Source organism: Bufo bufo, chromosome 3 (assembly GCF_905171765.1).
Source record: "Bufo bufo chromosome 3, aBufBuf1.1, whole genome shotgun sequence".
In the NCBI taxonomy this organism is placed as follows: Eukaryota; Metazoa; Chordata; class Amphibia; order Anura; family Bufonidae; genus Bufo; species Bufo bufo.
The window spans coordinates 448,743,706-448,769,075 of record NC_053391.1 but is presented as its reverse complement, the minus strand read 5'-3'; the positions used below and the strand labels follow the sequence as shown (position 1 = coordinate 448,769,075).

General features: G+C 46.8%; 1 protein-coding gene across 4 annotated transcripts in view; it reads left to right on the top strand.

The window, feature by feature from the left end:
* Positions 1-24,974, top strand: part of EIF5B (eukaryotic translation initiation factor 5B) — a 115,903-nt gene extending 90,929 nt beyond the window's left edge. For all 4 annotated transcript variants that reach the window (XM_040425097.1, XM_040425096.1, XM_040425095.1 and 1 more), the window contains 9 exons: positions 3,091-3,273; positions 3,363-3,524; positions 3,737-3,868; positions 3,972-4,103; positions 5,494-5,570; positions 11,178-11,342; positions 23,050-23,188; positions 23,515-23,676; positions 24,252-24,974. In XM_040425097.1, coding sequence (XP_040281031.1) covers positions 3,091-3,273; positions 3,363-3,524; positions 3,737-3,868; positions 3,972-4,103; positions 5,494-5,570; positions 11,178-11,342; positions 23,050-23,188; positions 23,515-23,676; positions 24,252-24,359 — 1,260 coding nt within the window. In that variant the 3' untranslated portion in view covers positions 24,360-24,974. The remainder of the gene's footprint in view (positions 1-3,090; positions 3,274-3,362; positions 3,525-3,736; positions 3,869-3,971; positions 4,104-5,493; positions 5,571-11,177; positions 11,343-23,049; positions 23,189-23,514; positions 23,677-24,251) is intronic.
* Positions 24,975-25,370: the final 396 nt, after the last annotated feature.

The following is a 25,370-nucleotide window of genomic DNA, read 5'->3' as shown; positions in this document are numbered from 1 at the left end:
CACTCGAGTATTCCTCCCGAAATCCAAGACCTCTCTGATCCAGGACTCGATGTCCCGCCTCCTGCACTCCCGGGACCTCTCCCTCCGGGAATGCATGCAGGTTTTGGGCCTTATGGTGGCCTCCTTCGAGGCAGTTCCCTATGCCCAATTTCACACCCGGCCTCCACAGCGGGACATCCTGTCCTTTTGGGACAGGACGTCACGTGGTCTGGACTCTCGGGTTCGCCTGCCTCCTCGGGTCCGGTCGGCACTCCCTTGGTGGCTGTCTCCCCAGAACCTGTCCTCAGGGAGGTCCTTCCTCCCGATCTCCTGAACGGTCGTCGCCACAGACGCCAGTCTCCTGGGCTGGGGCGGTGTTCTCCAGTCCCAGACGGTTCAGGGAGTTTGGTCGGTGGCGGAGTCCCGCCTTCTGATCAACATTCTGGAGCTCAGGGCTGTTTTCTTTTCCCTCTCCCATTGGACCCCTCTCCTGGCGGGTCTCCCGCTGCGGGTCCAGTCGGACAGCCTACATCAACCACCAAGGCGGGACCCGCAGCAGGAACGTGATGCAGGAGGTGGAAGGGATCCTCCAGTGGCGGAGGCGCATGTTCCAGTGTTGTCCGCAGTGTACATCCCGGGAATAGACAACTGGACGGCCGATTTCCTCAGCCGCCACAAGGTGGATCCGGGCGAGTGGTCCCTGCATCCAGCAGTTTTCGAGGGCCTCTGCCTACGTTGGGGCCGCCCGGACGTGGACCTGATGGCGTCCAGACTCGACAGCAATGTTCCCACGTTCCTGGCCCAAGCTCGGGATCCGGAGGCGTACGGGGTAGAAGCGTTGGTGTCTTCGTGGCAGGACTTTTCCCTCCTTTACGTCTTTCCTCCACTGCCTCTGCTCCTGAGAGTTCTTCGCAAGATCGAGGCAGAAAGGATCCCAACCATCCTCATTGCTCCCGATTGGCCTCGCCACGCCTGGTTCTCGGAGGTCGTTCGAATGCTGGTGGACGTCCCGTGGCCTCTCCCTCTCAGGAAGGATCTGCTGTCTCGGGTGGAAGTGCGGCCCTTGAATTTACGGCCGCTTCGTTTAACGGCGTGGCTGTTGAAACTGCCATCCTGAAGAAGAGGGGCTTCTCTGATGCTGTTGTGAGAACTATGATCCGGGCTAGGAAGCCTACCTCTTCCAAAATTTACTACCGTACCTGGAAGGCTTTTCTTTCCTTCTGCGAGAAGCGGGATGTTTTTCCTCAAAGTGCTACCACTTTACAAATCGCTAGTCAGACCACACATGGAGTACTGTGTACAGTTCTGGGCTCCTGTAAACAAGGCAGACATAGCAGAGCTGGAGAGGGTTCAGAGGAGGGCAACTAAAGTAATAACTGGAATGGGGCAACTACAGTACCCTGAAAGATTATCAAAATTAGGGTTATTCACTTTAGAAAAAAGACGACTGAGGGGAGATCTAATTAATATGTATAAATATATCAGGGGTCAGTACAGAGATCTATCCCATCAGCTATTTATCCCCAGGACTGTGACTGTGACGAGGGGACATCCTCTGCGTCTGGAGGAAAGAAGGTTTGTACACAAACATAGAAGAGGATTCTTTACGGTAAGAGCAGTGAGACTATGGGACTCTCTGCCTGAGGAGGTGGTGATGGTGAGTACAATAAAGGAATTCAAGAGGGGCCTGGACGTATTTCTGGAGCTTAATAATATTACAGGCTATAGCTACTAGAGAGGGGTCGTTGATCCAGGGAGTTATTCTGATTGCATGATTGGAGTCGGGAAGGAATTTTTTATTCCCCTAAAGTGGAGAAAATTGGCTTCTACCTCACAGGGTTTTTGGCCTTCCTCTGGATCAACTTGCAGGATAACAGGCCGAACTGGATGGACAAATGTCTTTTTTCGGCCTTATGTACTATGTTACTATGTTTCTCTATTCCGGTGGTCCTCTCCTTCCTCCAGTCGGGCCTGGAGATGGTGATGTCCCTGAGTTCCCTTAAGGGTCAGATCTCCGCTCTGGCCATTTTCTTTCAGCGGTCTCTGGCTCTTCTGAGACCAGTGAAGACCTTCCTACAGGCGGTGGCGCATTCGTTTCCGCCATATGTGCCTCCCCTGCACCCCTGGGATCTCAACCTAGTATTGCTCGCCTTTCAGGCGGCTCCCTTTGAGCCGCTGAGGGAGATTTCGTTGACCTTTCTCACCTGGAAGGTGGTCTTTCTGGTGGCCATCACCTCTATCCGGCAGGTGTCGGAATTGGCTGCTCTTTCCTGTCGAGAGCCCTTTCTGGTCTTTCATATGGATAAGGTGGTGCTCCGCCCGGTCCCGTCCTTTTTGCCCAAGGTGGTCTCCGCCTTTCACCTTAATGAGGATCTTGTCCTGCCTTCCCTTTGTCCCTCTCCGGCAAATTCCAAGGAGCGTGCGCTCCATTCCCTGGATGTTGTCAGGGCACTGAGGGTGTACCTGTCTGTTACGGCCCCCTTCCGCCATTCGGACTCCCTCTTCGTTATTCCCGAGGGGCCTCGTAAGGGTCTAGCGAAGGGTGTTGCTGGCTGTGGTTCCTGAGTGACCGCGGGCGTTCCCCTTGGTGGTGTTGAACTGTTTTTTCCCACCCCATGGACTGCTCTGGGACGTCCCATGGTCTGTGTCCCCCAATGGAATGTACGAGAAAGGGAGATTTTTTTGTGAAACTCACCTGTAAAATCTTTTTCTCGTCTTTTCCATTGGGGCACACAGCTCCCACCCATTCTTGCCTGTTGCAGGAGGGGTCTGTTCTGTTCAGTTGGGGCCTTCTAGCTACTGGTTCGATGGCTGTGTTCCTTGTTCCTGGTTTTTCGTTCTGATTTGTCTCCTTCTCCTACTGCTTTTGCACCGACTGAGGTCCTACTAGTGGAGCCTGGGGGTATAGCCTGTAGGAGAGGAGCTCTCTTTTGTTTGCATAGTGTCCCTCCTAGTAATGGCCTAGGCTATACCCATGGTCTGTGTCCCCCAATGGAAAAGACGAGAAAAAGATTTTACAGGTGAGTTTCACAAAAAATCTCCCTGTTCAGTTGTCCTGTGTAATGAATTTTAACTTTTTTTTTTTTGTTTTCATTTCTTGTTTTACTCAAGGGTCTGAATGCAGCATTATTTTTTGAAAATAAAGATCCCCGCACTTTTGTGTCTATGGTCCCAACTTCTGCTCATTCTGGAGATGGCATGGGTAATCTAATATCCCTCCTAGTTGATCTCACTCAGACCATGCTTAGTAAGAGACTGGCCCATTCAGAAGAGCTAAGAGCTCAAGTAATGGAGGTAAGTTAAGAAAAAAGTATATTTTGGCATAGTTTCTGATATATCATCTAATTTCTGTTCATACAAATGTAATGGTGTTACACCACTAGGTTAAAGCTCTTCCTGGCATGGGTACTACAATAGATGTCATCTTGATCAATGGTCGGCTTCGAGAGGGGGATACTATTATTGTTCCTGGTGTAGAAGGTCCAATTGTCACACAGATCCGAGGACTTTTGCTTCCTCCTCCAATGAAAGAATTAAGAGTAAAGGTAAGTAAATATATATATATTTTTTTTACTTTATTTTTTTCCACATCAGTTGTGGTGCCAAGCCATCAGTAGATTTTAATCCGTACTATCTCCACTAGATTAATGTCATGTAAAAAATTATTTTATGTGTTAAAGTAGTAGCATGTCCATTCTGTGTTGATTAGAACCGAAAAATGAATTGGGATGCTTGATGAGTTCTCACTTTGTTTCAGAATCAGTATGAAAAGCACAAAGAGGTGCTTGCTGCTCAGGGAGTGAAGATTTTGGGCAAGGACCTGGAGAAAACTTTGGCAGGTTTGCCTATTTTGGTTGCCTATAAAGATGATGAAGTCCCAGTCCTGAGAGTAAGTTTTATGCTCAAATGTTCACTTTAACAATCTCCAGCTTTTAGATTGTTCTTAGTTTCTCAGCATAAATGTTAAACATTGTGACTGTGCTTTTTGTAAGGATGAGCTCATCCATGAGCTGAAGCAGACTCTGAATGCTATCAAGTTAGAAGAAAAGGGAGTTTATGTGCAAGCGTCCACATTGGGCTCCTTGGAAGCACTGCTTGAATTCTTGAAAACCTCTGAAGTGCCAGTAAGTTTTTTCTTTATTTTTACCTAGTCTGTAATAACTATTGTGCAGACCAGTGAAACCCTTTCAGATATCCAGGTAATTGTATATGGGGTCCCCAGAGGCAGCTGTCCAACACATACATTACTCTAATTGATGACTATATTCTTGAATCTCAGGATTAAGTCTTTGAAGGTCCCCACAGATTACATCTTAGGTTCCTTGGTTTATCTACAGTTTCAATATATTATGATAACACAGTGCAATGCCATGAGATAAGCAGTTGATACAGATTGGATTTCCATCCAAGTGACTTTCTTTCAATAAAACTTGCAAAAAGTGCAGTCAGTCTGTAGTTAATGCACTGTACATCTCTTCTAGACTTGAATGATTGCCATATAGACTTGATTGTACAATTGCATGCTCAGCTTTGTCCATAACTCCCATACAAATTAATGGAGAGCGCTATGCACATCCATGACCTCCTCTCCATGTATTTGTCCCCGGATGCAGCACTGTGGAATAGGGTTAGAGAACCCCCATTCTGGAGTTAGATGTGTATACCTTCTCTGGGATCCTCCCCTACCAGACATTTAGGGCATATCTTGGGGATATCCCAAAATTAAAATGGAAAATGTCTATGATAGGAATAGCCCTCTAAGGTTATCTTGTAGATATGCCACAAATGTTTTATGCCCATTTAGTAGGCCTTTAGCAGGCAGGGTTGTAGGACAAGGGGAGTCATTGCACAAAAAACATGTCTACTTTCTTCCAAAGATCAGTGGCGCACCCATCCCATTGTGTCTGGTATTGCAGCTTGGCTTTTATTGAAGTGACTAGGACTGAGCTGCGATGCTACACACAACCTGGGGATGTTTTTTGGGGAAAGAAAAACAGCTTTTTTTTTTTTTTCTAATCTAGGGCAACTCCATTAATTAACCACATATCGATTTTCTAATGCATTTTTGTAGGTTAATTTACCGAAAGCAAACTTTTTTTTATTCTTTTTTGCAGATTTGTTAAATGTTTTTTTCCAGGCCTAAGATATTGATGACCTATCCACAGGATTGGTGGGGGAGACAACCTGCACCCCCCACCAATCATCTGTGTTTCAGTGAGCAGTAACATCACAGTCCTGTACACGGTGTAGTGGCCATTGTTAGGTACTGCAGCTCAGCCCATGTTCTTACTTCGTACACTGTTTAGTTCCAATAACCGAGGCTGCAGGTAATGGCTGATTAGTGGGGGTCTGGGGGGGGGGGGGGTTTCCCCACTAATCAGATATTGATGATTGATTTAACATCTCTTGGTATACTCTTTTGTAGCTGGAAGTTTTAGTTTCAGCAGTGACCTACACACTATAAGTTGCTTGTTGTGATGGCTTGATATGCATATATTTTTTCCACCCATACAGTATGCTGGAATTAATATAGGACCTGTACATAAAAAAGATGTCATGAAGGCCTCTGTGATGCTGGAGCATGATCCTCAGTAAGTTATGTAGTAATACTGTATAGTTTATAGAATATGACAGGTGGCACGGTATTCCAGTATTGTTTGGGAAGGGATGTTATAGGTTAATTTTTTTTCCTTTTCATTAAAGGGGTTCTGCAGTTTGTTTAATCTGATGATCTATCCTCTGGATAGATCACCAGCATCTGGTCGCCGGGGGTCCGACCCCTGCCGATCAGCTGTTTGAGAAGGCAGCGGTGCTCCTCTGTTCACTTAAATGGAGCTTAGCCCCGCCCAGGCCAGTTGATACTAGTTGTGACGTCACCGGGCCTGCGGTAAACAGTGAGAAGGCCGCGGCTCTGCTGGAGCGCAGCTGCCTTCTCAAACAGCTGGTCCCGGGGGTCGGACCCCCGCCGATCAGATGCTGATGATCTATCCAGAGAATAGATCATAAGTTTAAACAAACTGCAGAACCCCTTTAAGGCACATAAATAGTGTGCTAGAGGGGAACCTCAGACTTTAGATGCTCCTTTATTAGCCTGAGAGCAGAGACCCTAGTGGTCCAGGTTTAAATATAAGGTAGACATCTAGAAATGGAGGGGGAGATTTATCAAACTGGTGTAAAGTAGAACTGGCTTAGTTGCCCATAGCAACCAATCAGATTTCACTTTTCATTTTGGACAGCTCCTTTGGAAAGTGAAAGGAGTCGTCTGGTTACTATGGGCAACTAAGCCAGTTCTACTTTACACTAGTTTGATAAATCTCCCCCGGAGTCTTTAAAGGGATTCTGTCACCTCTCATAACACAAATTCAGATTTTAACCCCTTAAGGACACAGCCTTTTTACACCTTAGGACCAGGCCATTTTTTGAAAATCTGACCAGAGTCCCTTTAAGTGCTGATAACTTTAAAACGGTTTGACTTATCCAGGCCGTTCTGAGATTGTTTTTTCGTCACATATTGTACTTCATGACACTGGTAAAATGGAGTCAAAAAAAAAATTTTTTTTGCACCAAAAAATACCTAATTTAACAAAAATTTGAAAAAAATTAGCAAATTTCAAAGTTTCAGTTTCTCTACTTCTGTAATACATAGTAATACCCCCAAAAATTGTGATGACTTTACATTCCCCATATGTCTACTTCATGTTTGAATTGTTTTGGGAATGATATTTTATTTTTTGGGGATGTTATAAGGCTTAGAAGTTTAGAAGCAAATCTTGAAATTTTTCCGAAATTTACAAAAACTCAATTTCTAGGGACCAGTTCAGGTCTCAAGTCACTTTGCGAGGCTTACATTATAGAAACCACCCAAAAATGACCCCATCTAAGAAACTACACCCCTCAAGGTATTCAAAACTGATTTTGCATACGTTGTTAACCCTTTAGGTGTTGCACAAGAGTTATTGGCAAATAGGGAGGAAATTTGAGAATTTCATTTTTTTGTCTAATTTTTCATTTTAACCCATTTTTTCCACTAACAAACCAAGGGTTAACAGCCAAACAAGACTGTATCTTTATTGCCCTGACTCTGCCATTTACAGAAACACCCAATATGTGGCCGTAAACTACTGTACGGCCACACAGCGGGGCGTAGAGTGAAAGGTGCGCCGTTTGGTTTTTGGAAGGCTGATTTTTATGGACTGGTTTATTTACACCATGTCCCATTTGAAGCCCCCTGATGCACCCCTAGAGGAGAAACTCCCTAAAAGTGACCCCATCTAAGAAACTACACCCCTCAAGGTATTCAAAACTGATTTTACATACGTCGTTAACCCTTTAGGTGTTGCACAAGAGTTATTGGCAAATGGCGATGAAATTTGAGAATTTCATTTTTTTGCCTAATTTTCCATTTTAACCCATTTTTTCCACTAACAAAGCAAGGGTTAACAGCCAAACAAGACTGTATCTTTATTGCCCTGACTCTGCTGTTTACAGAAACACCCCATATGTGGCCGTAAACTACTGTACGGGCACACAGCGGGGCGTAGAGTGAAAGGTGCGCCGTTTGGTTTTTGGAGGGCTGATTTTGCTGGACTGTTTTTTTGGCACCATGTCCCATTTGAAGCCCCCCTGATGCACCCCTAGATTATAAACTCCATAAAAGTGACCCCATCTAAGAAACTACACCCCTCAAGGTATTCAAAACTGATTTTACAAACTTTGTTAACCCTTTAGGTGTTGCACAAGATTTAATGGAAAATAGAGATACAATTTCAAAATTTCACTTTTTTGGCAGATTTTCCATTTTAATATTTTTTTTCCAGTTACAAAGCAAGGGTTAACAGCCAAACAAAACTCATTATTTATGGCCCTAATTCTGTAGTTTACAGAAACACCCCATATGTGGTCGTAAACAGCTGTACGGGCACATGGCAGGGCGCAGAAGGAAAGGAACACCATATGGTTTTTGGAAGGCATATTTTGCTGGACTGGTTTTTTTGACACCATGTCCCATTTGAAGCCCCCCTGATGCACCCCTAGAGTAGAAACTCCAAAAAAGTGACCCCATTTTAGAAACTACGGGATAGGGTGGCAGTTTTGTTGGTACTAGTTTAGGGTACATATGATTTTTGGTTGCTCTATATTACACTTTTTGTGCGGCAAGGTAACCAGAAATAGCTTTTTTGGCACCGTTTTTTTTTTGTTATTTACAACATTCATCTGACAGGTTAGATCATGTGGTAATTTTATAGAGCAGGTTGTCACGGACGCGGAGATACCTAATATGTATACAATTTTTTTTATTTATGTACGTTTTACACAATGATTTCATTTTTAAAACCAAAAAAATGTTTTAGTGTCTCCATAGTCTAAGAGCCATAGTTTTTTCAGTTTTTGGGCGATTATCTTAAGTAGGGTCTCATTTTTTGCGGGATGAGATGACGGTTTGATTGGCATCTATTTTGGGGTGCATATGACTTTTTGATTGCTTGCTATTACACTTTTTGTGACGTAAGATGACAAAAAATGGCTTTTTTTACACCGTTTTTATTTTTATTTTTTTACGGTGGTCATCTGAGGGGTTAGATCATGTGATATTTTTATAGAGCCGGGCGATACGGACGCGGCGATACCTAATATGTATACTTTTTTTTTATTTATGTAAGTTTTACACAATGATTTCATTTTTGAAACAAAAAAAATCATGTTTTAGTGTTTCCATAGTCTAAGAGCCATAGTTTTTTCAGTTTTTGGGCGATTATCTTGGGTAGGGTATGATTTTTGCGGGATGAGATGACGGTTTGATTGTTACAATTTTGGCGTACATGCGACTTTTTTGATCACTTTTATTACCTTTTTTGGGAAGTAAGGTGGGCAAAATTTCAATTTCATCATAGTTTTTTATTTTTTATTTTTATGGTGTTCACCGTTCGGGTAAAGTAACATGACCGTTTTATAGATCAGGTCGTTACGGACGCGGCGATACCAAACATGTGTAGGGAATTTTATTTTTTTCATTTTTTATCAGTGATAAATGTGTTTTTTGATTTTTACTTTTTTTTCACTTTTATTCACTTTTTTTTGACCCAGACCCACTTGGTTCTTGAAGATCCAGTGGGTCTGATGTCTGAATAATACAGTACAGTACAATATATATTGTTCTGTACTGTATTTTACTTACACTGAACAGATCTATGCCATTCAGCACAGATCTGTTCAGCACCATGGACAGCAGGACGCCTGAGAGGCGTCCTGTTGCCATGGGAACCTTCCCCGTCTGCTCAGTACTGCTCAGAACTTCGCAGACGGGGAAGGGTAAGGAGGGGATCTCTCGGGGGGCTCTCTGGGGGCTCTCTCCCTCCCCATCGGGGGGCTGCAAAGGCACAGCAGCCCCCCGATGGGAGAGGGAGGGAGCTCCCTGCGCTGTTAACCTTTTCCATACAGCGGTCCGTACGGACCGCTGTATGGAAAGGGTTAAACGGCTGACATCGCATCGCAGATGTCAGCCGTTTATACCAGGGTGCCAGCAATGTGCTGGCACCCTGGTATCCCCACTAGACACCAACGATTATACAAGGGGAGGCGGGCGGGGGATCGCGATCCCGCCTCCCGCACCGCCCGCCTCCCGCACCGCCCACACCGCCCGCAACCCTCCCCCTGCACCTCCCGCCACCATAAAAATCATTCGGGGGTGCAGGGGGGGGTAAATAAAACTTTTTTTATGGCATATAAAGTTTCTGATCCCTGCGGTCAGGGACTGCGGGGACCAGAAACTTCAGAAATCGCAGCAAACCGCAGGTCTGAATTGACCTGCGGTTTGCCGCGATCGCCGACATGGGGGGGTCACGGGACCCCCCCGCGCATTTAGCCTAGGTGCCTGCTCGATGATTTGAGCAGGCACCGGGTTCCGATCACTGCCAGCCGCACGGCAGTGATCGAAAATACACAGGGCGTACATGTACGCCCTGTGTCCTTAAGTACCAGGGCACAAGGGCGTACCTGTACGCCCTATGTCCTTAAGAGGTTAAACCAGTCCTGCTCCACAGCTTACCTTGAATCGGCTGTGCTGTTCTATATTGTAATCCGTCCAGTAGTTTTGCAGAAAAACGACTTTTATAATTATGCAAATTAACCCTGAAGGTGCCCAGAGGGGCGTTATGTTCCTCTTTGTGTGCCCAGTAACGCCCCTCTTACAGTGCCCAAAACGCCTTCCTCCAGAATCCCTAACCACCCACAGCGTCTCATCCCTCTCCTCCCCCTCCCTGACGGCCGAGCGAAGTCTCGCGCAGACGCAGTACCCACTGAGGGCTGCGCCAGTGCGATTTGCTGGAGACTGAGGGAAGAGCGAGCATCGGACGTCACTGGGCTCGGCGCATGCCCAGTGACGACTATGAAGCTCCTGCCCTCAGTCTCCAGCAAATCGCACTGGCGCAGCCCTCAGTGGGTACTGCGTCTGCGCGAGACTTCGCTCGGCCGTCAGGGAGGGGGAGGAGAGGGATGAGACGCTGTGGGCGGTTAGGGATTTTGGAGGAAGGGTTAATTTGCATAATTATAAAAGTCGTTTTTCTGCAAAACTACTGGACGGATTACAATATAGAACAGCACAGCCGATTCAAGGTAAGCTGTGGAGCAGGACAGGTTTAAAATCTGAATTTGTGTTATGAGAGGTGACAGAATCCCTTTAAATGCACCAGATTTATCACATTGACTTGGTTTGTATAATTACTCTATGGACTGCCTGTCTACAAGTTTTCCTACGTTCTTTCAGATTTTCGCAACTACAGCAAAATTTTGCCTATCTCACATTTTAGGCCATACCTCCTTTCTCATTAGGCCACACCCACTTGCCGAGCTTTGCAACAAAAACTGCTTAAAACACAAGATGCAACATTTTTGCACTAAAATGCAGACTGAATTGAGCTGCGAAGTCAATAGAATCTGGGCCTTTGAAGGATGAGACTCGTCTGGGCATTACTGTGATAGCCCATTCATTTCGGTGCATGCGTTGTCATGCTTCCTTTCCCATATACAGCAGGCTGCCAGCATTCACAGTTATTCATATAATGGAGACATTTTGTTTAATGGCTTTAGATGGTAGTCCTCAGAAAAACTATTACAGATGTAATTTGGAGTCTCGGTGGGGCATTATACTTATAATTGTACAAAGATGTTTAAAATTCATTTTTTTTCTCCTCCCTTCTCAGGTATGCTGTGATTTTAGCCTTTGATGTAAGAATTGAAAGAGAAGCTCAAGAAATGGCTGATAGTTTGGGTGTACGTATTTTTAGTGCTGAAATCATCTACCACTTGTTTGATGCCTTCACCAAATATAGACAGGATTACAAGAAACAGAAGCAAGAAGAGTTCAAGTAAGTAATCTGTGTTTAGACTGCGGCCTTCTTCTTGACTGTGCTCTTAAAGTGGTATTCTGGTTATTTCAAGTTATACCCTATTCACAGGATAGCTGGACCTCCACTGATTATAAGAATAGGAGCCCCATACACTGTGGGGCCCCCAAAATGTATAGAGCGTCAGGTTGCGCATGAACACTTTCACTCCATTCATCTCTATGGGACTGCTGGAGATAGCGGAGTACAAGCACTTTGCTATTTCCAGCAGTCAGAGATGGAGTGCACATGCTTGACCTGCCGCGCCATTCATTTCAGGGGTCCCCGCTTGATTGGTGGGGTTCTCAGTGGCCAGACCCCCATCAATCTAATAGTTAGCATCTATCCTGTGGGTAAAAGGATAATTCATTTTTTTTCTAGCCGTTTTTTCTTGCATCTGAAAACTGCATGCAGTTTTACAGTGAATTCCAAAAGCGGTTCTCAGGTGTATCAGATGAATAATACCCTTCTGCTAAAACAACATATTTAAGTTTACGTTACTATTAAGGGCTCAGTGGTAATTAGTCTTTTTTTTTTTTCTGGATTGACACCCGTTTTTAGATAAAATGACTTATTATTTTAACAAGTGGATATCATACATGTCTGATTAAAAGCATAGGGTAAATATTCTGACCAACGAACACCATTTCAAATGAATTTACTCTGCAATGAATCCTTGGCTAGAAAAACCTGATGGAAACAAGTCATGTTGCAGCAGCAAAAGATTCAATGTAACTTGTAATTTTTTTAAATCTCTGCTTGTTCCTGATTTAGGAGTCTGGTAGGTGGTCCTTTCAGTGTTTGACAGCTCTCTGTCTTTCTCTGTATGCTATCACTCATTCATAGGACCCCCCACTGGACACCTTAACATAGAACGATCAGAGGTTTAATTAAAAAAAATTACATTTTAAAGAGAATCTATCCCCACTAAACAATATATCTTTCTGCTTTATGACTTGATGCCTGCAGATTGGAAATCATTTTGTAGTGACTGGTTCCCTTTAAAGTGGATCTGTCACCTTTTCAGGTGCATTCACATGCAGCAGATTTGTTGTAACTGTAAAGAACTCCACACATTTGAGTTGTTTCTGAAGCAACATGGGATTCTGCCACCTGTGTAAAGTTGGCACCCCATGTTCTTAAATGTCAAAAAGAAATACACCATTCGTTTGTGCCGCAAAAATGAACGCCGCTTTGGTTTCCAAGATATTGCGTGCTTGATTTGATGAAACCCCAGCCACTTTCCACCCCATGTTTTTAAATTTCAAAAAGAAATACCATTCGTTTGTGCTGCAAAAATGAACGTTTGCGCCGCTTTGTGCTGCAGCTTGCCCATAACTTTTTTTGCACACGAACGTTTTTTTTGCGGGTCTACGAGCCGTTTTTTTGTGTTCCGTATACGGAACCATTCATTTCAGTGGTTCCGCAAAAAAAAAAAAAAGTATGCATTCCGTTTCCGTATTTCCGTTCTGTTGAAAGATAGAACATGTCCTATATTTGGCCGCAAATCACGTTCCGTGGCTCCATTAAAGTCAATGGGTCCGCAAAAAAAACTGAACACAAACGGAAATGCATCCGTATGTCTTCCGTATCTGTTCCGTTTTTGCTGAACCATCTATTGAAAATGTTATGCCCAGCCCAATTTTTTTCTATGTAATTACTGTATATGCCATACAGAAAAACGGAACCGAAACGGAAACACAACTGAACTCAAAAACTGAAACAACGGATCCGTGAAAAACGGACCGCAAAAAACTATAAAAGCCATACGTTCGTGTGAACTAGGCCTTAGCGTCCGGCCACTGTTAGCGCATCGCACACCCCACCGCTGATCAACTTTGGAGGGTTGATCAGCGAGTTTGAATACAAAAAATACAAAATTCAATTTTTTTTGGCCTTCTTTATTTATTTTTTGTCAGGTTTAGGCCTCATGCACACGACGTTGTTGTGTTCCGTTCCGCAAAATGGGGTTCCGTGATCCGTTTCCATTTTTGTTTCCGTGTGTCTTCCTTTATTTTTGGAGGATCACGAGACATGAAGGAAAGTAAAAAAAAATCTAAGTCAAGTTTGCCATGCAAATGATCGGAATAATACGGACACGGACGACAATCTTGTGTGCCTCCGCGTTTTTTCACGGTCCCATTGACTTGAATGGGTCCGCGAACTGTTTTCCATGAAAAAAAAATAGGATTTTTTTATGGTGGCTGGACCCCCGGTCAGTGCAGCCGAGATGAGGACGTTTTGAGGCCTTGTGCTGCACATGGGCCTAGTCAAGAAACCTAGTGTCAGGCATTACTGGAGTGGGGACGTTTTCTACCAGACCCCACTCTACTGTATGGCCATGACACGTACAACCCCCCCCCCCCCCCCCCCCCCCCCCCCCCGGGAAACTTGTGTGGGACCTTATGCACCCACTGCTAGATAAGCAGAAAAAAAAAACATTTTAGTATCTCCATAGTCTGAGTTTTTTTTTTTTTTAGTTCTTAGCCGATTATCTTAGGTAGGGGCTCATTTTTTGTGGGATGAGAGGACCGTTTTATTGGCACTATTTTTGGGGGCATATGAGTTTTAGATCGCTTGCTATTACAATTTGACAAAAAAAAATAATAATTTTGCACAGTTTTTATTTTATTTTTTGACCGTGTTCATCTGAGGGAGTTAGGTCATGGGGTATTTTTATAGTGAAGATTCTTACGGACGCGGCGATAACTAATATGTGTACTTTTTTATTTTATTTTAGTTTTACTAAATATTTTTGAAAAAATTTTTTTTGTTTGTTTTAGTGTCTCAAGTCTGAGAACCATAGTTTTTTTTATCCGATTGTCAGTGGCTAAATTAGGGAAGGGAAACATAAATTTAGTACTCCATGGAAGTGTGGTGCTCGCTGAAGCAACCAATAATGCAGAGGCCCGGATGATTGGGGCACATGTCACACTGAGTAGTGGTGTCCTTTTCGTATCCCCCTCATGTGACACACTCTGCACCTTTTTTGGGTCCGTCCCTTCTTTCCAGTATGGGGTACCACACCTGGAAAGTGTTGGCCAGGGACGATCCGGGAGCCTCCAGTTCCCGAGGTACTCCGGCCTGCTCTTTCCCAGTCCGAAAAGATCAGGTCTTGAGGACTGCCTCATAGAACTGGAGGAATGTCCCTGTGTTGCCAGCGCTCCGGAACAGCACAAAAGAGTTGTACAAGGCAACCTGCACCAAGCAGACCGCAACATTTTTGTACCATGCCTGGGTTTTACGCATGGCATTGTATGGCTTGAGGACTTGATCAGGGAGATCAACTCCTCCCATATACTGATTGTAGTCGACGATGCAATCGGGCTTGAGGACTGTTGCCGCGGTACCTTGCACAGGGACAGGGGTGATGCCGTTACCGTGAATTGTGGACAGTACAAGGACATCCCTCTTGTCCTTATATCTGACCAGCAACAGGTTTCCACTGGTAAGGGCACGGGACGCACCCCTGGGGATAGGTACCTGGAGGAGGTGGGTAGGGAGGCTGCGTTGATTTTTCCGCACGGTCCCACAAGCGGATGTGGGTCTGGCGGCAAGGGACTGGAACAAGGGGATACTAGTATAAAAGTTATCCATGTACAGGTGGTAACCCTTATCTAGCAGTGGGTGCATAAGGTCCCACACAAGTTTCCCGCTAACACCCAGAGTGGGGGGACATTCTGGGGGTTGAATACGGGAATCTCGCCCCTCGTACACACAAAACTTGTACGTGTACCCTGAGGTACTCTCACAAAGTTTGTACAGCTTCACGCTATACCTCCCCCGCTTAGAGGGAACATACTGGCGGAAAATTAGTCTCCCCTTGAAAGCAATGAGAGACTCATCAACCGCGACCTCCCTTCCAGGTACATAGGCCTGCACAAATTTGGCCCCAAAGTGATCGATGACCGGCCTGATTTTGTACAGGCGGTCATAAGCAGGATCACCTTGGGAAATGCTGCATTATCTGCACAATGCAGGCATTTAAAGATGGCCTCAAACCGGGAGCGTGTCATGGCCATACAGTAGAGTGGGGTCTGGTAGAGGACGTCCCCATTCCAGTAATGCCTGACACTAGGTTTCTCGTTCATTCCATTGGGGGACACAGACCATGGGTATAGCTTAGAGATATTACTAGGAGGGACACTATGCAAAAAAAGAAGCTCCTCCTCCTCGGGCTATACCCCCAGGCACCTCCAGGAGAACTTCAGTCTTTGCTTAGTGTCCGTTCAAGGAGGTTGACATTTATTCTTCTCCTGTTTGTTATTTTTTTCTGGTTTCAGATGGGGACGCAGGTCAGCATTGCGCTTTCCTGGCCCCTGTGGAGGGTCTGCCACGGTCTTCTGAAGGTTCCTGGCTACCTCCCTTTCCCCCACAGAAGAAAAGTGGATCCAGACTCGACATGTTAGCTCTGGCATCCCACCAGCTGCTGGGACACCTGCTGCCTACCCTCCACCAGAGCACTGCTCTCCTTGATTGGAGTCAGACATCTGAAGAGGTGAATCCCTGCTGGTCTGGACATCGAGGGAGCATGCTGTGCAGATAAGTATTGCCTGCTTCAATCTCCCTCCTTTCCCCCCCTCCCCCCACCCCTTCATGTCGTCTGTCTGGCGCTCTGTGACCTGAGGTGAGCTAGAGAAGGACCGGCTGGGGGCATTTTTTCCCGTTGGGAGGGGGCCTTTCTGGGGAGGGCTGGTGATTCCACTGATACCTGCCTGCAGCTCAGACTATGGCCGCATCGGCGGCAATCTTGGCACTGAAGGAGTGTATTTTATCTTATGGCCGCTGCGCTCTCTGCAGCTCCCGCCGGCCTGCTCCTCCCGATATTAACCCCTGCTGCGCCGTATCTGGCGAAGGGGTGTATTTGAAATGCGCGCGCGCGCGCTTATTTCGCGCCGCAATGACGCGTCCAAGGGGGCGGAGCCTCGGCGTCCAGCTCTGTCTCTCCCTACGCCGGAGACTCTGCTGGATTGCGGCCGTGCAGCTCCTCAGTTCTCGGTGACCGGAGACTTCTGCTGTTGCCTGGGTGGTAGGAATTGCAGCAACCTGGTAGGAAATCTTTTTTGGAATACCATCATGCCTAAACCTGGGGCCCCTAAGCCTTCCAAGGCTTCCTCTCAGGCTCCACTGGAGTCATGTAAAATATGCCTTAGGCCTTTTTCTGTCACTGGTTCCTGTGACTCATGCCCTGCTCCCGGACAGGATCAGCCTCCTTCTCTTGCTCAGCCCGGTCCTCCCTCTGCCCCTGCGGATCCAGCGGTACCCGCCTGGGCCTCCGCCATGTCTAATGCGGCAGCTGATCTGGCCTTAGTTGCCAAGGCAGCCATGTCCTTCATGGAGCGCATGGCGGCTACTACTCCAGTAGTGGCATCCACCACTCCATCCCCTCTCAGCGACTCTCACAGAGGGCGTCTGACTTCTAAAAGGCAGCGTGAGCGGCAGCATTCCTCCTCGGATGACTCCGCTTCTCCCCCTCGCCTTGAGGCATGCCCGGTTGACTCTCCCCCTCGCAGGGAGCGCAAATCCGATGGGGAATTGTCCGGATCGGACGAAGTCACGGAGCGGGAACCCCTGCCTAAGCTTTCCACCATGGTAACCGAGTTGGTGGCAGCTGTCCGTGACACTTTTAATATACAAGGGGATTCTCCTCCCTCCACTAGTCGGGAGTTCTCCCTTTTTCCACCCAAGAAACAGGAGTCCGCCGTGTTCCCTATTCACGAGGAATTCACTGCGGTCCTATCAAAAGCTTGGGATCGACCTAATCAAAAATTTTCGGCCACCAAGCGTATGGATACGCTTTATCCTTTTCCAGCTGACACAGTGGAAAAGTGGACTTCTTCCCCTAAGGTAGATCCTCCGGTGGCCAGGTTAGCCAAGAACACGGCCCTTCCCGTCCTAGACGGTTCCTCTCTGCAGGATGCGGTGGACAGACGTTTGGATTCACTTTCCAAGTCCATCTTCTCGCTGGCGGGCGCTTCCCTGCGACCGGCCTTTGCGTCGGCTTGGGTCGCCAGAGCCCTTACAACGTGGTTGCAGCGCCACCACCAGGATCTGTCAGAGCAGGACGCCTCTGCAGATACTCTGGATTTTATCATCCAGATGTCTCAAGCGTCTAAATATCTCTGTGAGGCTTCAATGGACATCGGCTCCCTCTTTGCCCGTATTTCGGCCCTCTGTCATTCAGCGCAGGGAGGTCTGGCTGAAGGTGTGGGATGCTGATGCCTCATCCAAGCGATCCCTCGCTAACCTTCCCTTTGAAGGGTCCAGGCTCTTTGGGGCTCAACTAGATGAATTCATTTCTGCCGCAACAGGGGGCAAGAGCACTCATCTACCCCAGCCCAGGACCAAGCGTCCCTTTCGGTCTCGGCCTTCAGGTTTCCGGGGCCAGTCCTTTCGTCGCTTCTCCACTGCCAGGACGCCGTCATCCTCATCGGCAGGGGGGTCCCAGGACTCCCGCAAGAAGCCTTTCTTCAAGCCCCAGCCTTCTTGGCGGCCTCGGGCGCAGTCAGCCCGTCCTCCTGCTCCCAAGCAACCCTCCGCATGAAGGGGTGCCCCCACCCCTCGTGGTGGGGGGCCGTCTGCTCTCCTTTCAACAGGTCTGGAGGGCTCACGTTCAGGACGCCTGGGCTCTGGAAGTGGTGACGTCCGGCTACAAGTTGGAGTTCGCGTCCAGCCCGCCGGAACGTTTTTTCCCTTCTCGCGTTCCGGGGGATCCAGCCAGGGCCTCGGACCTCTTTTTTGCGGTCTCCTCTCTTCTGGACCGTAGTGTCATTTCCCCCGTTCCCCCAGAAGAGCAAGGGACAGGTTTTTACTCAAACCTGTTCGTTGTTCCAAAGAAAGAGGGGTCAGTGCGTCCAATCTTGGATCTAAAACTTCTCAACAAGTTTCTACGGGTGCGGAAGTTTCGCATGGAGTCCCTTCGCTCCGTTATTGCTTCTCTGCTTCCAGGAGAATTTCTCGCGTCTGTGGACATTCAAGACGCCTACTTGCACGTCCCTATTGCAGAGTCCCACCATCGCTTTCTGCGCTTTGCCATAGGGGGGCGTCATTACCAGTTCGTCGCCCTACCTTTTGGGTTGGCAACCGCCCCTCGAGTTTTTACGAAGATTCTGGCGCCTCTCATGGCGCTTCTTCGCACCAGGGGCATCTCTTTGTTACCATACCTAGACGACATCTTGATAAAAGCTCCGTCTCTTCCACAGGCCGAGGACAGCATCCGAATCACGGTTCAATCCCTGGAACGGTTCGGATGGCTGATCAATCTCCCCAAGTCCTCTCTGCACCCCTCCCAGAGACTCTCGTTCCTGGGGATGATCTTGGACACCTCGATTTCTCGGGTGTTTCTTCCAGATTCCAAGGCTTCCCAGATTCGTCTGGCAATGGTGCTCCTTCTACGCTCTCCACGTCCCACCATTCGGGAGTGCATGCGGGTGCTGGGCCTTATGGTCTCCTCTTTCGAGGCGATTCCGTACGCCCAATTTCACACTCGTCCGCTACAACAGATGATCCTTGCCCTCTGGAACAAGAACCCTCGGGGTCTAGAAACTCCTGTTCGTCTGTCCCGGCAAGTTCGAGCGTCTCTCCCTTGGTGGCAGTCTCCCCTGAACCTATCGTCAGGAAAGTCCTTCCTTCCGTTCTCCTGGACGATAGTCACCACCGACGCCAGCCTCATCGGTTGGGGAGGTGTTCTCCGGAACCTCACTGTTCAGGGTGTCTGGTCGACGGAGGAATCCCGTCTCCCGATAAACGTTTTGGAATTGAGGGCGATTTTCCACTCCCTCTCCCATTGGACTCCTCTCCTGGCGACTCGCCCGGTGCGGGTTCAGTCGGACAATGCCACGGCTGTGGCTTATGTCAACCATCAGGGCGGGACTCGCAGTCGGGCAGTAATGCGGGAAGTAGCGAGGATCCTCTTATGGGCGGAGTCTCATGTTCCAGTATTGTCGGCAGTGTACATCCCGGGAGTCGACAATTGGACGGCGGATTTTCTGAGTCGCACCAAGGTGGATCCGGGAGAGTGGTCTCTCCATCCGGAGGTGTTCGAGGACATCTGCCACCGATGGGGCCGTCCGGACGTAGATTTGATGGCTTCCCGGCTCAACCACAAGGTGCCGGTGTATCTTGCCCGCGCTCGAGACCCACGGGCGGACGGGGTGGACGCGCTGGTATTTCCATGGCAGCGGTTCAGCCTCCTTTACGTCTTCCCTCCGATTCCTCTGTTGCCGAAGGTGCTGCGCAAGATCGAGGCGGAGGGGATACCAACCATTCTCATCGCTCCGGATTGGCCTCGTCGCGCCTGGTTCTCCAGCGTCGCTCGTATGTTGGCGGACGTCCCGTGGCCTCTGCCCGACAGAGAGGATCTCTTGTCTCAGGGGCCGCTCTTCCACCAGAATTCACGACAGCTGCGTTTAACGGCGTGGCTGTTGAGACCGCCATCCTGAGGAAGAGAGGCTTCTCTGATGCGGTGGTAAGAACCATGATCAGGGCTCGAAAGCCTTCCTGGTGTTTTGTGAGAAATCGGGCTACTCGCCCCTACGTTTCTCTGTCCCAGTGGTGCTGTCTTTTCTCCAGTCCGGCCTCGACATGGGTCTGTCGCTCAGTTCTTTAAAGGGTCAGGTTTCTGCTTTGGCTATCTTTTTTCAGAGGTCCATTGCCTTTTTGAGACCTGTAAAAACCTTCCTGCAGGGGGTGGCGCATTCGGTTCCTCCGTATGTGCCTCCCTTGCCCCCCTGGGATCTCAACTTGGTTCTGCGCGCCCTTCAGGCGGCGCCTTTTGAACCTCTGAGGGAGATCTCTCTGGTTTTACTCACCTGGAAGGTAGTTTTTCTGGTGGCCATAACCTCCATCAGGCGGGTTTCGGAGCTGGCCGCACTTTCCTGCCGGGAACCTTTTCTGGTCTTTCACCAGGATAAGGTGGTGCTCAGGCCGGGGCCTTCTTTTTTGCCCAAGGTGGTTTCTCCCTTCCACCTTAACGAGGATCTTGTCCTGCCCTCTTTTTGTCCTTCTCCGGTGAACCCCAAGGAATGCGCTCTCCACTCCCTGGACGTCGACAGGGCCCTGAAGGTGTACCTGGGGGCTACCGCTTCCTTCCGGCGTTCAGACTCTCTCTTTGTGATTCCTGAAGGGTCCCGTAAGGGCCTGGCGGCTTCCAAGGTCACCGTGGCGCGGTGGATCCGTTCCGCTATTGCTGCGGCATATCGCGCTCGCGGCCACGTTCCGCCGTCGCGGATTACCGCTCACTCCACAAGGGCAGTGGGTGCTTCCTGGGCTAGACGCAATCGCGCATCCGTTTCCCAGTTGTGTAAGGCGGCCACTTGGTCGTCCTTACATACTTTCACAAAGTTTTATCAGTTACACTCTCTGGCCTCGGCTGATGCTGCTCTTGGGCGCAGGGTATTGCAGGCTGTGGTTCCGGTTTGACTACTGGACGTTTATTCCTGGCGGTGTTGGATTTGTTCTTTTTTCCCACCCCATGGACTGCTTTGGGACGTCCCATGGTCTGTGTCCCCCAATGGAATGAACGAGAAAAGGAGATTTTTGTGAAACTCACCTGTAAAATCTTTTTCTCGTAATTTCCATTGGGGGACACAGCTCCCGCCCCCTTTTTTTTTTGGTTTACGCCTTAGGGTGTGCTGTGTGATGGTTTCCATAATGTTTTGTTTCCGTTCTCCTTCTCCTACTGCTTTTGCAACGACTGAAGTTCTCCTGGAGGTGCCTGGGGGTATAGCCCGAGGAGGAGGAGCTTCTTTTTTTGCATAGTGTCCCTCCTAGTAATATCTCTAAGCTATACCCATGGTCTGTGTCCCCCAATGGAAATTACGAGAAAAAGATTTTACAGGTGAGTTTCACAAAAATCTCCTTTTCTTGACTAGGCCCATGTGCAGCACAAGGCCCCAAAACGTCCTGATCTCGGCTGCACTGACCGGAGTCCAGCCACCGGGCCTAGCCAAAAAGGAGTCCGGGTGTTGAGCAATGAACTGTTGGGCGTACAGGTTTGTTTGCTCCACCATCAGATTCACAAAGTGGTCACTGAAAAAAAGACTAAAGTAGTCGTATTCAGTGAAGCCCACTGTGGAAATCTGGATTCCTGGTTGGCCTACAAAATCAGGAATCACGGGCTCAAAACGCTCTGGGGTATACCAGACAAGTTCACCGGCAGGGGGCTCCGGTGGACTTAACTGGTGGCCCGGAAAACTAGTACGAGCCCCAGAGCTGCTCGTACTAGTGTGGGCCACAGGGTCCCTAGCATGGCGGTCCCCTTGCTCTGCTTGGCGGCGTCTCCGCCTCCTTGGGGGCTCATCATCATCGCTAAATGATGAGGAGGACGCGGATGATAAAAGGAAAGTGGGGTCATCCTCGTCCTCACTGGGGCTCTCGGACTCGGAGGCAAGCTGGGCGTATGCCTCCTCAGCCGAGAACATCCGGCGGGCCATAGGGGAGTGTGTATGTGCGTGAAACTTTATTTGGTGTGTGTGGGGGCACGGGTGTTCGCTAACTTACCCTAAACTTACAGACACAAAAATAAATAAATACATTTTTAAAAAAGGCCCAAAAATTTGAAAAAATAAAATAAAAAATTCAAACTCGCTGATCAACTGTCCGAAGTTGATCAGCGGTGGGGTGTGCGATGCGCTAACAGTGGCCGAATGGTAAGATGCCGGCCACAGTCGGCGTACGCAGAAAAAAAAATTAAATGCTTGTGCCCCAAAAAAAGTTGTGGGGGGAGGGGGGGCAAGCTGCAGCACACCTGGGGGGTCTAGGGTCAGGGTTAAAAACATCGGGTGGAAAGTGGGCGGGGTTTCATCAAATCAAGCGCGCAATATCTCGGAAACCAAAGCGGCGCAAACGTTCATTTTTGCAGCACAAACCAATGGTGTATTTCTTTTTGACATTTAAGAACATGGGGTGGAAAGTGGGCGGGGCTTCATAAAAATCTAACGCGCAATATCTCAGGAACCGAAGCGGCACAAATCAGCACAAACTAATGGTGTATTTCTTTTTGAAATTTAAGAACATGGGGTGCCAACTTCACACAGGTGATTCTGCAAGCCTAAGTCAGGAATGTCCTTGACCATTTTTATTTGTGTTTCTTAAAAAAATGCAGGCTCAAATACAGAAAATTTACCCTTCAAGAAATAAAGGGATTCAAGAGATCATTAAAGAGATTATCCCATGAAAAGCATTACTATGCAATAAATAAGGCATTTCAAATGAATTATTATTGCAATATACATGCAATAAAATAAGAATGTTTTAATGCATATTACATTGTTCTCTCTCATAGCGCCCCCTGGTATGCCGCCTTCTGTATTCTGGTGTGGGCTAATATGCTCAGTAGCTTCCCCTCCCCTCAGTGCTGGTGTGGTGATTTTCATAGAGAAGGAGCGGTTCAGACACCTTTTAATTCATTCATCTACTTCCATCTTAATCTAAATATACAGCTATATCTCTCTGGACGGTGAAAGAAATTGTGGAAGCAAGTCCTCCCAGATATGTGAAAACAGTCTTCAATTTGTGGGATAATCCATTTAAGATTGACAGGTTCCCTTTACTACAGTATGAGCCACAATTAGTGTTTGTAGGATCCCTGGATATTTCATTGGTGATTTTTTTAGTTTTATTTTTTATTGATTTCCCATTTTATCTATTGTCTAAATCCAATGCTGCTTTCTTTTTTACCTTTTTACAGACATATTGCAGTATTCCCATGTAAAATAAGAATTCTTCCTCAGTTTATCTTTAATTCTCGTGATCCTATTGTCATGGGAGTGATTGTGGAAGCTGGTCAGCTTAAACAGGGGACACTCATGTGCGTACCAAGTAAGAATGTAAGTAAACATTTTGGTCATTCACAATAGGCCATAATTTTTTGTCCAAGATCTGTTGGTTTTTATACTACACTGAAACTGCTTATTTCTACTTCTCCAATACACTACAACTGGTTACCTGATTACTAGCTGAGTATATACCCTAAAAATTAGGGACTTTTGCAGTGTGTGGTTGCAATTTTTTTTTAAATGAAGTTAAATACCCAGTAAAAATGCACTGTTCCAGTTGGCTTGGACAAACATCCATTGTGTATGCAAGCACTTCCTTAGCAAAGTTCATGTATTTTAGTAGATTCTTTATTAAAAGTAAACTTTGTCCTTTTTAGTTTGTAGATATTGGGATAGTGACCAGCATTGAGATCAACCACAAGACTGTAGATACGGCAAAAAAGGGCCAAGAGGTCTGCGTGAAGATAGAACCTATCCCTGGGGAGTCTCCGAAGATGTTTGGAAGACATTTTGAGGCTACAGATCACCTTGTTAGCAAGGTAAGTGATAAAAAACATATTGCAGTAATTCCTAAAATTAGTTCTGTACTGGGTTCTTAGGGTAAAGGTGGTACTGAAATGACATTTTTAGATACTTCAGGATGGGGAGATATTGGTCATCTCCCACACCTCCCATGTTTTCTCTATGTTAAAATAGTTTTTCCCCTATATAATGGAACCCACGAGGACACATAATCCAATAAACTACAAAATCAGAACAAGTGATAGACTACCTGATCTCATATTTAAGTGGAAGCAAGTTAATATATTTATTCCCAATCAACTGGCTACAAAATGAGCATAACCCACAATTACCATTTGGTAATGTATGTTCTAGCCATGTACTCCGATCTGAACTGCATTGACTGCAGTTTTGTATACTGTCTCCTTTTATGCTTGGATCAGCTGACAAATCAGTTGAGATAACCATCTGCTGAGGGCAAGAAGCCCTGTTCTATAAGATGACGGTCCTACAATAGCCTGCCTTGTACTTGACATTGCTGTACCTCGTGCATCACATAAAGTTGGTCTTTGTTGTGTTCTCTTACTAATCTCCTGCATTGCTCCTATTCCAGATCAGCCGGCAGTCGATTGATGCTTTAAAGAATTGGTTTAGAGATGAGATGCAGAAAACAGACTGGCAGCTCATAGTAGAATTGAAAAAGGTGTTTGAGATAATTTAAAGCTTTCTTTCAATTGTTGGAACTCCTAAGACCAGAGGAATTATAACTTGTAAAGAGATGACGCGATGCAAGGGGCGAAACCGAGAATACTGAACCTGTGGTTTAGAAGAAGAAAATAAGAGTAGTTTAAATTTTTTTTTCCATGAGAAACCAAGAAATTTTACACTGGTTTGACAGTGCTCAATTTTACACATCCCCACAGTTCCGGCGTGCCTGCCCATCTGACCACACCAATCACTTACTGGCTTCTGTTTTAAAAGGAATCAATAGTCGCAATGTTTTATTACAGGTTTTCTCTGTTTTTTACTTGTAAAATTGGCACTGCAGTGATAACGCTCTGCAGCCTCTAAACTTGGATCTTTTGATGTAGAAACAATGAATTAAGTCATTATTTATGCATATTGCCTGCCCTAGCACACTGCTTTTTCCATTGTTCTCTTGATTTGTGCCTACATTTTTAAAGGTCAGCAGGAAAGCTACTCTATCTGCTTCATGTTAAATGGTGATGTAAAATGTACTGTGGGCAGCATTTCAGTGCTTGTACAGTTCCTGCCAACACTTCTGACTGTATTCATTACACACAGAGCCAGAAATAAAGTATATGGGCAATACTAAGTCTGTCATTTTATATATTGCGTGCCTTACTGCCTTTTACTTCTTGACAGGTAATATGGTTTATGGAGGGCCCACATAGGACAAAGATGTCTTCATATAGGCAGTAGTTGTGATTTGCTAATGAAATTGACTTTTGTTTCCAAAGAGAAGATTCTGTTAACTCTTTCCTAACCAGAATACCAGTGTTTTGTGTTTTTGTTTAACATTTTTCAACAAAAAACTTAAAATCCTGTAGTTTCCCACTGGCCTAATAGGCACCACTTCTTGGGGTGTATAGATTTTACTGCAGTTACCTGCTTATCATCTCGGTATATAGAGGACATATCATTACATGCAAAATAAAAATAAGACAGAATCCACCATGCACAATAGTTGACTGTCAAATCTGCACAGGTC